This window comes from Danaus plexippus, chromosome 8 (assembly GCF_018135715.1).
Source record: "Danaus plexippus chromosome 8, MEX_DaPlex, whole genome shotgun sequence".
Classification (NCBI taxonomy): domain Eukaryota; kingdom Metazoa; phylum Arthropoda; class Insecta; order Lepidoptera; family Nymphalidae; genus Danaus; species Danaus plexippus.
The window spans coordinates 5,115,166-5,128,419 of record NC_083542.1 but is presented as its reverse complement, the minus strand read 5'-3'; the positions used below and the strand labels follow the sequence as shown (position 1 = coordinate 5,128,419).

The window sequence follows — 13,254 nt, the reverse complement described above, 5'->3', positions numbered from 1 at the left end:
GAGCTTTTACATACAGCCTGTGTAAATTATGATTCGCAAGTTTAAGTTTCGATGACTCCACGTACATAGGTATGTGTGTGCGTCACTGGGATGTTTACATACAGATAAGTCTGTTGACTTTCATTTGGATTATATAAACAGGATTAAGGGAGACAATTACAGTATTTAATATATTTTTTATTGATTTTTAACAGAATGTGGTTGCATACAATTTACAGTGTACGTAACGAAATTAAGGTCCTGGAGTAAGTTCGTTAATCTTTCAAAGTGACGCTCGGTGTACGGCAGCGCGCCTTCTATGAAACTTCCTAACGACGACACCTTGAGGCTACCAGATATTATTTCTGGTGTTAAGATGTAAAATACGTACTGCGCTGCGTGAGCATTCTTATTATTAGTGTTCCATTCGGCAGCGAATCTGAGTAGAGTTTCTTTCTGTGTGTTATTAATTTCTTTGAGGGTCTCAGAGAGTTTTTCATGACCGGATTTTAAAATTTCGTTGATTATTTTTAGAACATTCTTAGGTCTCTCCATTCGCAACGCTAGTTTAAGGGCTTTTATTAATTTCTTGTCGTGCAATAAATTCATGAGCTCCTGTTCTTGTAGAATGAGTTCCTCTCGTTCTCTTGCTAACTTTTCTCGCCTCTCAACGGACACATCTTTCAAAGTCACTAGCTTAGAATCCGAGCCACCTGTTATTATGATCGATTCATTCTTGCTAACTGTCATGGACCACACTTTACCTTCGTGATTATCTAAAGACATTTTGCATTCCGATGTCTTTATTGTCCAAAGTTTTAAAAGACCGTCCGCTCCACTCGATATTATTTGTTGTCCTTTGCTAAGGAAATCTACTTTCAAGACTGAACTTTCGTGACCTTCGAATGTCTTGAGACAACTAAGATCTGCTATGGACCATAATTTCAATGTAGCGTCTGCTGATGACGTCAGCACTACTTGATCGACTGGAGAAAACCTGACGCACCATATACCTCTCCTGTGCCCTTTCAGCACACCCAACAATGATAAATCATCGCTCCAAAGCTTCGCCGTTTTGTCTTGTGAACCGGTTGCTATTATTTTATCATTTGGAGATATGGAGACACAGTTAATATCCATATTATGAGCTAATTCTGTATGACTTGAGTTAAGTTTTGTTTCCGTAGAGTCAAAATCTTTAGGTATAGTCCAAATTTTTAAACAGCTATCCTGGCTTACAGAGGCAAAGAAATTCGCTGATGTTTGAGAAGCGAAAACAGAACCCACTGATGCAGTATGTCTTGTACCAACACCAATACACTTGACTTCATTGTAATCAATTTGTAACCAAATTCTGACAGTATTGTCCTTACCAGAGGACACAAATAAATCTGGCCTTGTTGGAAAACATGACAATGCAAGAACAATATCTGTATGCCCCTTTAATAATTTACAGTCCATGCTTCCTAGCTCATAATACTTTAAATCTTTACTGTTTGTAGCAACAACTATATGCGACTCATCTTTACCAACAAAAATAATATCCAATACTTCATCCGTGAAACCAATTAATTGTTTAACACAGCCAAAAGACTCTAAGTCATGTATAATAATGTTATGGTCAGCGGTGACTACGGAGAACATATTCCTTGCTTCATTGAATAACAAATGGGTGACCGCTAAACCCCCGTCTTCATTGGCTGGTGATACAAGACTGTTTGTCTGTTCAAACATTAGACGACTCATTTGTACATTCCAAACCTTAACAATACCTTTCTCACCAGCACAAGCAACATATATACCTTCTGTGCCAACTTTCTTAGTAAAGTTGGGAATTTTGAAACTTGGTGGCAGAAGTGCGAGCGTTTCTATACATTCATACACTGGTAGAACTTTGAGTGCTTTGCCTTCACCAAGTTTCCACAGTATAAGAACTCTGTCTCTTCCCGAACTCACCATATGGTCACCATCTGGTGTAAATTCTAAGCTTGTGACCTTACTAAAATGTCCTGAATATATAACACTCTCTTTACCAGATTTAGAATTCCAGGATCTTATCTTAGTGTCATCTGCAGCACCAAATATTAGCTGTTTTGAATCATCCGAATGATACTTGACAAGTGAAAACACTCCCAGAGCTCCCCTCAAGCTGCTCGTACAAGTGTTATGAGTGATGTCCCATAATTTTATATTTCCGTCTGTGCTGCCTGAAGCAACATTTGTTCCATTTGCATCAAAGGCTAACTTTGCTATGGCACCTTTATGTCCAGATCTCCACATTTTTAGCTGGCTCCCTTCTTTTCTATCCCATATTTTAATTAATCCACTTTTATGTGCTGTAACTACAGTCTCATTATCCTTCGACATTTGGAAGGTGTAAATGACGTCACTGTCATCTTTATCCTCAGTAGCATCTCCAATAGTCAATGGATTACTGAGTGTGTTGACATCAATAACTTTAATAACATCATCACATTGGCAGAGAAAATGTTCACCATCATTTGTCCATTGAATATGTCCTCCTGTGTAAAATGCTTTTAATTCTGCTGTCTTCTCATACCTGAAATAATAAAGATTAAAGGAATATGTATAAAAGACAATAATATGACCAATAAAATTCAATAAAAAACATGTCACTTCCAAATATAATTTATATTTAGGTCCTTCCTTTTTGCAATGATAATATCTGTCACGAAAATCTACAAAGAGTACTTACAATTCTTTAAGATTTGCCATTGTTGACTACAGTTATTTTTTACATTAAAAAGCCTTTTTTGTTTTAATTGTTAATATCCAAATTTAGGAGAATTATTTGGTTTAGCAATATTTTTTAGTTACTTTTAACAAGAAAAATATAAAATTCAAAAATACACGTGGGTCCACCAAAACAAACTATGCCTACCGATTGTCATCTGTCACTGTTACTGTCATATTCATAACTAAGTAAAGATAAATAATTATAATATATATAAAATAATTGGGACAAGTTTTTTTTTTTCTCAAACAATATTAAACTTACACACTGATCAAAGTAATGAAAATTGGCTCATTGAAATTTCAATGTATATCTTTAGAGAATATAGACAGTATCTTTATTTTAAACAATAGCATAATGGCGTTTTGTGCAACTAATTCTTCAAAATTTTAAGACTTTTAAAATAATAGTCTGCCTTGTGAGGAATGAAATATAGTTTAAGTTATGTATATATGATAAGCAGCTTCTATAAAAATCGGAATAAATTCAAAATTATCATTTATTTAAATAGACATTAACCTCACTAAAAGAAGAATAACCCCAATCTCCAACCTACTTAGAAACCCTATTTTACAAATTAAACAATAACTACAAAGTAGACATATATGATAAAATTTATATTATTTCATAATTTTGTTTGATAGTGAAATTACAACTTCATCGATATCACTCTACAAAATGAAAACCCATTACTCAATCACTAATCTGTCATTCTAATGTATACCTATCGGCTTTTTTCTTTTGAATAGGAAAAATACATTTATTTTCTTTAAAAAAATCTTTATTTACATGGTTATAACATTAATAAAAAAACCTTTTGAAATGTGCAAGTGTTATGAGCTTTAACAGTACATAATTAAATTAATAACCTTAAAGTTTAGCTTTAGTTCTACTCAAGATATCTTTTATAAATATGCTATTTAAAAAACTTCGTAGTTGCTTGCGGATATTTCCCTCGAATACAAAATATATAAAATACACAACGGCAAGCACTTCTGGCAATACTCCAGAAAAAGCTGAATTTGAAAATGTATTTTCATTTCCATTTATAAAATACATGGCTATGGTAAACAGATTAAAAGTTTATCAAGGGCTGGCGTCTTGCATTGTTGTTCCTAGCTGTGGAATATTGGAAATGATGAATGTTATTCCTGGAAACACCTTTTATGCCGCTGCATATACAGGTGTGGATGATGTAATAAATTATTAAGCTATAATTTGTGCTACCATATTTTTGTTTTTTTTTATCTTTCAGGCATGACTGGAGTTGCTGTTCTATCTTTATTTACTTTACCATTTAATAATGTTATTGGTCAATTGTATATCAGTGAGGATAATAAACAAATCAAAATATCTTCTTTAAATTTTTTTGGAAAGAGAATTGACAAAATTGTCAATGTTGATGACTGGGTCCCTTTATTAGATTTAGCACCTAAAACTACTGATGCATTTTATTTAAGTCCACAACTCACTGATGGTACAAAATATAAATTATTTGTTAAGTTTGGAATTGTGAGAAATTCTCATAAGATGGGTCAAGTTTTAGAATAAAAACTTAGCCTCCATAGTTAATCTTGACTGGGAAAAAATAGAAAAAAAAGAAAATGTATATTAGTTAGGGAAATAAATAAATAATAAAAAAAATCATATTGTTTTTTTAATTCTTCTATATCTTAATTGTATTAGAATGAGCCAAATTAGGTGATCCTTGACATATATGCATTGTGTTTCTTCAAATTAATTTCAAATGACTTTAAGTGAACTGCTGCCATATATAAAAATGGTTGTTATGTTATTAATTACTTATACATAGTTATTATCTGTCTGTATATACAAATTTGTTACAAAATTACATCCTATACATATGATCTGTTAATTACCTACAAGCATTCTCAAACACACTAGAACAATTTACAATCTCTAAGGATATACTAGGTCCCCAATAATATATTATTTATCTGAATTACACTCATACAATCTAGACAATAGATATACAAACATCCATTAATTCACAATTATAATTTTTTTCTCAAAATAATTTTAATTTACAACCTCTTCAATTATATAATACGTAATAATACAATTTGTGTATTATGCCATAATTTATTGAGTAACTTACCATTAATGGGAACCCAGTTAGTATTATGAAGTAAAGTGTTAACTACAAAATGATGACTGAAATCTATGAACATGTAACATTTTTTAAAGTGCTCAATAGATTGCAGATAATAGAAGAATTTTTCTACTTGACCTAACAATGTTAATTTTTAAAACTACAATTCAAATAGTGTAAAATATACAAGATTTGAACTTTGCTTCTCTAATAGTGTTCAGGATATCATTTCAAAGGCAAGCTAATTTTATAATTACATATATACTTTTTAAATTAAATTAAATGGGATAATAAATATGATGCATTATAGTGAGTATAATAAATGACAAGTTGAAAAATTCTTTGATTCTTCTTCAGGAAACCGGTTAGTCTATCCAAGCCTGTGCTGGCTGGTCCGTGGTGAACGGACTAACTCCGTTACGTTCCATAGCATCTAATATCTCACATACATATGCGGCAACATCCACTCTACTCTGATCAATACCCTTGATGAATGGATGCTCCAATAGCCTATTATATTTGGGCCTTTGTGTTTCTTCTTTTATTAAACTAAAATTTAAAAAAAAAATTAAGAAAATAATTACATTTTGACTTTCATGTCGCATTTTGACAACCTTTGGTGATGTAAAATGCATAGTTTAATGGATGGAGTTACAATGCTTGACTTTTAAAAGAAATGCTTTGGAAAAAATCTTGAGACAAAGAAAAATTTACATTTTACACTTCATGAATTAAGAATCTGTTGCTATGGTTAAAATGGTAAAAGTGCTACTTTGGACTACTTGATCAAGTCCTAATAACATTTTTCCTTGTATACAAATGGAGTACATATTTGATATTAAAGAATTGTACATATTTTTTTGCCAAGGTCTTCAACATACTATGTGTCATGTTGTATGTAAAGTGGAAAAAACTTTAACCAATCATTATTGTGATAATAATTATTATTTAAAATATATATGTGAATTTTTCTATAAAAAAAAAAAACAATCCTCACCAGGTATTAACAAAGTTGACAAAATCATTTGAAAATATATTATTTTTGTTGGTAAGGCGAGGAGGGTCTCCCTGAACAACTTGCTGTAACTGTTCAAACACTGAGCCCCAGCGAGGGTAAGGAAAGGATCCTGTTGCTACCTCCATCAGTGTGATACCTAGTGACCATACATCTGATCTAACATCATATCCTCTTGCTCGGCCGGGGTCAATCCGTTCAGGCTGAAAATTATTTACAAATTCAGGTTTCTATATATTTTAATTCTTCTTGTGTACTACACTTGGTTGGTATTGCCAAATAAAAATAAAATACGACGTCAGGCGAAAGGCAGGTAGATCACTTCATTACATTAGGTCTTGTCATTCCATCTTCCCAATTAGCACCAAACGCTTAGTAGGAATTTAACATAGGTTTATTTACTATTACAATTCCATAATAATTTAAAAGCTACATATTCAAACAGCTTCAATAATTGTATTTTTGTTAATTTAAAGTATGAAATACACTGGGGTAATTTAAGTTATAAAAAACAATATAATTTTCTTACCGCCATATAAGGTCTACAACCTGCATCCCGTGTACGAGCTATAGAATCAACTAATTTTCCTGAAATACCAAAGTCGCATAACTTTATGTTCCCTCTGCGATCTAGAAGTATATTAGATGGCTTGACATCCCTGGTAAAAAAATAAAAAAATTTAAATGTTACATATATTTTTGCATTTTATTTTTCATCAACAGGACATAAGCTGTTTTGCTATGTTGGATAATTAATTTTCGAGTTTTCCGCATAATATAAACAATAAGGACACATATAAAATAATTACCTGTGAATTATTTTAAGTTTTTCTTTTAAATAATTTAAAGCTTTAACAGTCGCTAGTGTTATTTTAGCAATAATATTTTCAGGTATTCGAGTCTGCATCCTTTCACAGATGAACTTATAGAATTTATCTAATGAGGTATCCATTAATTCCATACATATCCAACAGTCACCCTGAAATAATAAAACCATTAAGAAATTTAAAGTAAAATGTCAAGCATATAATAAAGTTAGGACAATCTTTTGCGACCAATTTGTTTTTTACTATAGTATATAATTTTGTTCTATTTTAGATGTAAATAACACACTTACTTCTTTAAACAAAGCCCCATAAAACTGTACAATGTATGGGCAGTCGTTACTTTTCATGACAACTTCAAGATCCATCAACAACTGTTTCTGCTCCTTCTCATCAACAGTGGATCTTATACGTTTTACTGCCATAACTCTGTTGCTCCTGTAAGTTTTTAATGTTATTTATATGTTTAATCTTGTTATGATATATTTTAGAATAATGTAAGTTGACATAATAGGCACACTTTTACCTATTTTAGGGTAATTTTTAGTGATATTCTATTAAGTCTGTATTTGCCAGTAAGCTTATAGACATGTACATATTGATGTCACTATCATTGAAAAGCTCATCAAAAATCATATAGTGCATATTTATTGTGATTATAGTAACATATTATAACAAAATAGATAACCTTACTTTCTATGGACCATTTTGTTGACCGCTCCAAATGCACCTCTTCCTATTTCACCGAGGTCTTGTAAGTCGTCAGATGTAAAATCATACACCTCCGTTGCTGATAATTGCAATTTTCCCGATGATTGCATTGAAGGATAGATGCGACATCGATCCCTATCAAAGGAATAAAACAATTTGTGATTCACCTTTTTAACTAGCACATTTGAAATTTATTTTCCTATTACAAAATAAAGTTTTACATAAATATTTTGGTACAATGTGCAAAACAGAATTTCCAATGTTATTAATCTGTCTTCTCTGACAATATGAGTATATTGTCATAACAAATTTTCTAAACTGCCACACTCATTTAACAGGACTTCCTTATTTAAGGAGTTCATACAGAGAAACTTTGAAAAATTAAATATCAGTTAAAACTAATATGTCATCAAAAAACACACATACCACCCAATATATTATATCACATGATACCTAAATTATATTACTAATTTAAGACTCTTAAGAATTTTTTTTAAAGACCTCAAGGTTATTCACACATCACAAAATGTCAAAACAAGAATTTGTGTAATGTATTAAGTCCCATAGTTTTGTATACCACCCATAATTATTATGTATGAATGCTTTAACATTAAATATTCAATATTTTCTTCTTTTCTATGTAAACGGAGATTCAATGATTGAGATCCCAAAATAACTAAACATATTAGTTGAACATGCATTGGATAAACATTGTTATTACCTTGGGTTTTCTGGCAAAACATCTCGGATAGTTCTAGATGGTAGTCGAGTTTTTTGAGCTGATGCATTCGGGGAAAAAGGCATAAATGCGGCGCTTTCACTTGATGAACCTCCTAATTGAAGGTTTAATACTTTACGTTTATCTGTACTGAACAAATTCAGATCTGGTTTCGGCATACTAGGCCTGCTGGGACCTGCGAGTGTAACAAATTACTTAGTCCGGCTCAAAAATAATATTAATATGAAATAAACGCAATGTTTTGACTTTGTTTCGCTTTTACCTTGATTTGACGACACTTCGCCATTCTTCGACATTTTTAACGATTTAAAGCCAAGTAATCAGCAATAGTTCCAGTGTTCTTATTAAGTATTAAGGGCCAAATTCTCCATTGGAAGATAACAATTAAATATTATAACTGTGTTTTCATAACAAGAAACAATAAATGCTTACGTTTAAATAATGCATCGTAGATGCCAAAGGTTTACGACATTACTAAAATCACTCTGTTGACTGTTGTACACCGTTCTACGACGGAGTTTGACAAGTTGCTGCTACATCAATGCTACCACATGATAATTAAAAATATTAACGTCTGTTATTTGGAGTACTTAATTTAATTTCCCGTAAAATATATCTAATAAAACTTAAAAGGAATTTTTACACATGTCTTAAATAATATACACAACCTACTACTAAAATTTAAATTTATAAAAATTATATTTGTTTAAATAATAATTACTATGATAGCTTATTTATGCATTTAACATTTTAAACCTAAACATAAAAAAAATTTTGCATACATATTTTTTTATGTAGGGGTACTTTTTAGTTTTCTACAATGAACCGCTCACTCCTTCCGGTGAGGATTGAAAAGAATAAATAATAGAATAAAAAAACATATAATAATATCCTATGATACTATTATGTATTATTAGAAAATAATAATTTATCATATTTTAAGGTAGTCTGCATGTTCAAATGAATGAGGCTATAGTAGAAGTATTGAAAGAAAACGTTTCCTAAAATTAGATTAAAAGGAGTTTCAAAAATCGTAATTAGCAATGAAGAACATGAAACGATATTTCAATGATAGAAGTCATTTACGAAATTTACGAAAGTGTTGTGTTTGATAAGAGGAACGTGAAAGTAGAATTAACTTAAAGAAAATTTTTAAATGTTTCTCTTTTGCTGATTGAATGCGAAACCATGAATGGAAAAAAGGAAACATGTGATTATGATCGAGAAATACATCTTAAAATATCTTCATGACCGAGGGGAATGATTGATGATGACAGTTGATTAAACATAAGCAACGTATAAGGCGAAATTGAAAGTTTCATCCGAAGATGTGCTTAAATGAATTTATTGTGATTTTACTGTATGATAAAGTCAACCAATGTAATATTTGAGATTGTTTACAGCAAAAATATTAAATTAGATAAAAACCAGTCCTTATCACTATTATATTAGAGAAAAATAAATATATATAATCAGCGGTTATTTAACTGACCGCCCATTGTTTGAAACTATTTTAATTGTAAAATGTGCAATATGAGATCGATACTAACTCGCCTTTTCTATGATTTTTTGTTTATTCTTAAGATGAAATGACGGAAACTGAAAACCTAAAAAGTAAATTAAACATGTCTCATGCTCTCATGAAGTCAAAGAAAACCCTTTTTTGGTAACTGATTCGATTCCATCTATAATTAAAAATAATCAAAAAATAACAACACTTATTTGGATAATAATCTTCAGGCTTTTGCGGCAATACAATTGTATTGGCTGGGAGTGATTTATTGTAATAAAAAAAGGTACATCAAAACCAGTCTACACAATATTTAAAAAGGTCCTTTAATATTGCAAATAATATAATATACATTATTCTTAGGAAAATAGTCGTAAACTTATATAGATACATCTAGTAAGTTAGCATGGTTATTCTTGTTTATCTTTTTTGCGTTTCTTGGGTTTATTGGCAGAGTCCTCTGAATATTGTTCTTCGAGGTCATTTATCTTGCTTCTTCTTTTATTTTTAATTTTTTCTGTTATGTTGTTATCTTGCTTAACATTATTTTCAGTTTTGTCATTACTGTGGCTGTTTTCGGCTGTATTAGTTTCCGACGAGTTTAGTGATTTTTCATTTGCATACTTTGGTTTCGTCTTGTCAAAATCAACATAAGATATGTTCAGCGGTTTTGTTCTTTTAATTTCTATTTCGTCATCACCATCTTGTAGTACTTTTAGCCACCTGAAGAGTATGTAAAATATTATATTTGTATTATTAAACATTTCATCTTACATATAACGGTAACTGAAAATGTTGTTTTTTTTTTTAAATTTATAAAAAGATGTTTTCTCTCAATATTAAACCTACAACATTGTTGCTATTTGCAACAACACAGATGTTTGTGGTAGTTAAATGTAAAAACTAATTTTTCACTATAATATATATTGTCTTACTGCTCGTCTAGCTTTCCCCTGATATAAGGTAAAGCTCCATATAGATCCAAAACAACAATCTGGAACACTACTTCTTGTCCCTCCTCAATGTTAGATCCACTCCAATAATTGCCAGGTTCCTCGGTTGGTCGCGGAATAACTACATTAAAAACCCTGAAATACAAATTTACACTTAAAGCTTTTTGTATATACATAAATTAGTTTTTTTTCCATATTTTAATTAACTGATACTAATAAATTTATATATATAGGTTTTTTTTTATAATAATACAGTTTTAATTCATAAAAAGTTACAACCAAATAAACAATGTATACTGTTACCTATGTACCAGAATTGCAAGATGTGTTGCACTCTTTTTATTAACAACTCCCTTTAAAGTTGCTCCCACATAAGGACGAAACAGGAAGTAGTCTGCTTGAACTTGAAAATGTATATCAGCATTGTCATTACGGATCGCACCTATGTTTTGTAGTATTCGTAGATTTTTGTAGCTTATGAGAATTCCATTGAATCTGTAATATGTTTTGAATGAATAAAAACGTATAAGTCTACGATTGAAAGAATCCTAACGTGTTTCTAATTAAAGTTATTTAAATTTAACAATACTAGTTCATATACTTACTCTTTGTCAAATTTGCCTATTTTATAATCTAACAAGTTTTTAATGGAGTCCTTTAAGTTACCAAGACACCATGGCTGTAACGCTAAATTTTGGATAACCTTTTTTTCAATAACACAAGATTTTTTGTCATTTGCTAACTCTCGGAGCTCCTTCAATTCAAATTTAATTATAGTAGACATCTCAACTTATTATTTAAGCATGAATTTTATAAACGTAAATGAATAAAACAACAAAAATTCGCATGTTTTGATTATTTATATTTGGTATCTAAATATAAGTTTGTTTTTCTGACACTTGCTTTTAATTAATTACTGTCAAATGTCAATTTTTTTTTCTTAAAATATTCACTTGCACCAATATCTATACTTTTAGTGCCTTTTGTTTTTCAGGAAATCTCACTGTAATGAGGTTTAAATATAAATCATTAATGTTTTGTTAAATCTAATATTTTTTTGTGTAATAAGTTATTTTGCTAAATTTTGATAAAAATAACATTGCTGGCAGCACTACAATAAAAAATGTCAAATGAAAATAGGGTGCTTGGAACAAACCAAAACTGAAAATTTTTGATTCAAGAAAAGGAGAGATTTTTTGTCACTAATAATATGAATAATATAAGGATAGCTTTAAGAGAAGTTATACCAAATAGACTTCGGACTACATATAGAAATCAGTTAGTAAATGAGCATTCATTTGACATAACCAATGATAAAAATAAATATTAATTTTAAGATATATGTAATTGTTTTTTAAAATACCTAAATTCACTGTGTATATTATTATCAATTTTTGCAGATGGCCAAACTTAACGCAGTCCAGATTTTATCCCCGAGCCACGAGCTTTCCAGATTATTTTCAAAACCCAATATTTAGAAAAGAGGATCAAGCAAAATTGATAGAAAATAATGAATTGACTAAGCTGGCCGCGGTCCCTGTGAAACCACCTGCTGCTTATGAGACATCCTCAGTGTACCATGATGTACTTGTGGAGTAAGTACCAATTAATGTTCTCTTTGATATATCATATATATTAAATTGCTTGAAATTTAATAATAGTGCAATAATATTGAATATAAGAAACTAAACCCTACTGTAAACATGCATGTCATGGTAATTTATATAGTTTGTCCAATTTTTTTTTACTTCAGTAAAGTTATCAACCATGTAATGAAAATGGGCAACAAACAATTGGCTCGCAGTCTTGTTGAAAAAGCATTTGAGAACATCAAAAGGAAACAGATAGAGAGATATCATCTAGCTTCAACGCCTGAAGACAAGGCGAAAATTCTGTTGAACCCTAAAGATGTTTTACACAGAGCTGTTGAAAACTGTAAACCGCTGTTACAACTTTTGCCAATTAAAAGAGGAGGTATCACATACCAGGTTCGTATTTTAAAGGATGTTTTAATTTTTTATTTTTTATTTTTATACAACTGTTTTTGTTTGTATAGAATATTAAAAAATATTTTCTCTGACACTCTTGGAGACTTTAATTTTATTTTTAGGTGCCAGGACCTATAACTGAGAAAAGGTCTCTATTTTTGGCTGTCAAATGGCTGTTAGATGCTTCAAATGACAAAGAAAGAACAGTACATTTTCCTGAACAATTTGCTTGGGAACTCCTTGATGCGGCTAACAATACAGGAAAGGTTGTGAAGAGAAAGCAGGACCTCCACCGTCTTTGTGAAGCCAACAGGGCTTATGCACATTATAGATGGCAATAATGTTTTATTAAACTTAATGTAGACGATAGCTTTATTTAAGTAAGTGTTATTTTCAATAAAATCAACAATATGGTTTGTAATGATGTAAGAAATAAATACAAAATGAAAATATGTGATTGTTTTAATATATATAAAGTGAGATTACAGTCATAATAAATTATAATTCCCTTTTTTCTTAAACCAAGTAAGACAAACAATTAACTATGTACTTTTTTTTTTATAATGTGGCCTTCAAACTATATAAGTATACTTTAGAAGAAAAATATATTTCAGTGGCATTGAAATGTCAGTTATCAAAAAAAAATTGTAGTTTTATATGTTTATAT

The 13,254-nt window shown here is 30.4% G+C and overlaps 5 protein-coding genes across 6 annotated transcripts; 2 read left to right on the top strand and 3 right to left on the bottom strand.

Annotated features, from left to right (window-relative positions):
- Positions 1-161: 161 nt before the first annotated feature.
- On the bottom strand, positions 162-2,896 carry LOC116771411 (transducin beta-like protein 3). The gene is made up of 2 exons (XM_032663263.2): positions 2,696-2,896; positions 162-2,539 (listed from the first exon to the last, which is right to left on the bottom strand). The coding sequence occupies exons 1-2, from the start codon at positions 2,713-2,715 to the stop codon at positions 178-180; spliced, it is 2,382 nt and encodes a 793-aa protein (XP_032519154.2). The 5' UTR covers positions 2,716-2,896; the 3' UTR covers positions 162-177.
- A 536-nt stretch (positions 2,897-3,432) lies between these two features.
- On the top strand, positions 3,433-4,381 carry LOC116773906 (transmembrane protein 186-like). Its single transcript, XM_061521421.1, has 2 exons — positions 3,433-3,918; positions 3,990-4,381. The coding sequence occupies exons 1-2, from the start codon at positions 3,648-3,650 to the stop codon at positions 4,283-4,285; spliced, it is 567 nt and encodes a 188-aa protein (XP_061377405.1). The 5' UTR covers positions 3,433-3,647; the 3' UTR covers positions 4,286-4,381.
- LOC116773865 (dual specificity mitogen-activated protein kinase kinase 4-like) lies at positions 4,379-8,669 on the bottom strand. Of its 2 annotated transcripts, none has more exons than XM_032666408.2 (8): positions 8,399-8,669; positions 8,119-8,311; positions 7,380-7,532; positions 6,980-7,124; positions 6,672-6,841; positions 6,392-6,521; positions 5,845-6,065; positions 4,379-5,396 (listed from the first exon to the last, which is right to left on the bottom strand). In XM_032666408.2, the coding sequence occupies exons 1-8, from the start codon at positions 8,430-8,432 to the stop codon at positions 5,213-5,215; spliced, it is 1,230 nt and encodes a 409-aa protein (XP_032522299.1). In that variant the 5' UTR covers positions 8,433-8,669; the 3' UTR covers positions 4,379-5,212. The 2 variants fall into 2 exon arrangements, with proteins under 2 accessions (XP_032522299.1, XP_061377404.1); XM_061521420.1 differs by having other exon boundaries at positions 8,569-8,653.
- A 1,284-nt stretch (positions 8,670-9,953) lies between these two features.
- Positions 9,954-11,493, bottom strand: LOC116775857 (DNA-directed RNA polymerase I subunit RPA43). Its single transcript, XM_032668859.2, has 4 exons — positions 11,205-11,493; positions 10,903-11,094; positions 10,582-10,734; positions 9,954-10,369 (listed from the first exon to the last, which is right to left on the bottom strand). The coding sequence occupies exons 1-4, from the start codon at positions 11,381-11,383 to the stop codon at positions 10,057-10,059; spliced, it is 837 nt and encodes a 278-aa protein (XP_032524750.1). The 5' UTR covers positions 11,384-11,493; the 3' UTR covers positions 9,954-10,056.
- Positions 11,494-11,704: 211 nt separating this feature from the next.
- On the top strand, positions 11,705-13,039 carry LOC116775929 (small ribosomal subunit protein uS7m). The gene is made up of 4 exons (XM_032668987.2): positions 11,705-11,877; positions 12,000-12,194; positions 12,353-12,587; positions 12,710-13,039. Exons 1-4 carry the CDS (start codon positions 11,810-11,812, stop codon positions 12,926-12,928), a joined length of 717 nt encoding a protein of 238 aa, XP_032524878.2. The 5' UTR covers positions 11,705-11,809; the 3' UTR covers positions 12,929-13,039.
- The last annotated feature ends 215 nt before the right edge of the window (positions 13,040-13,254 follow it).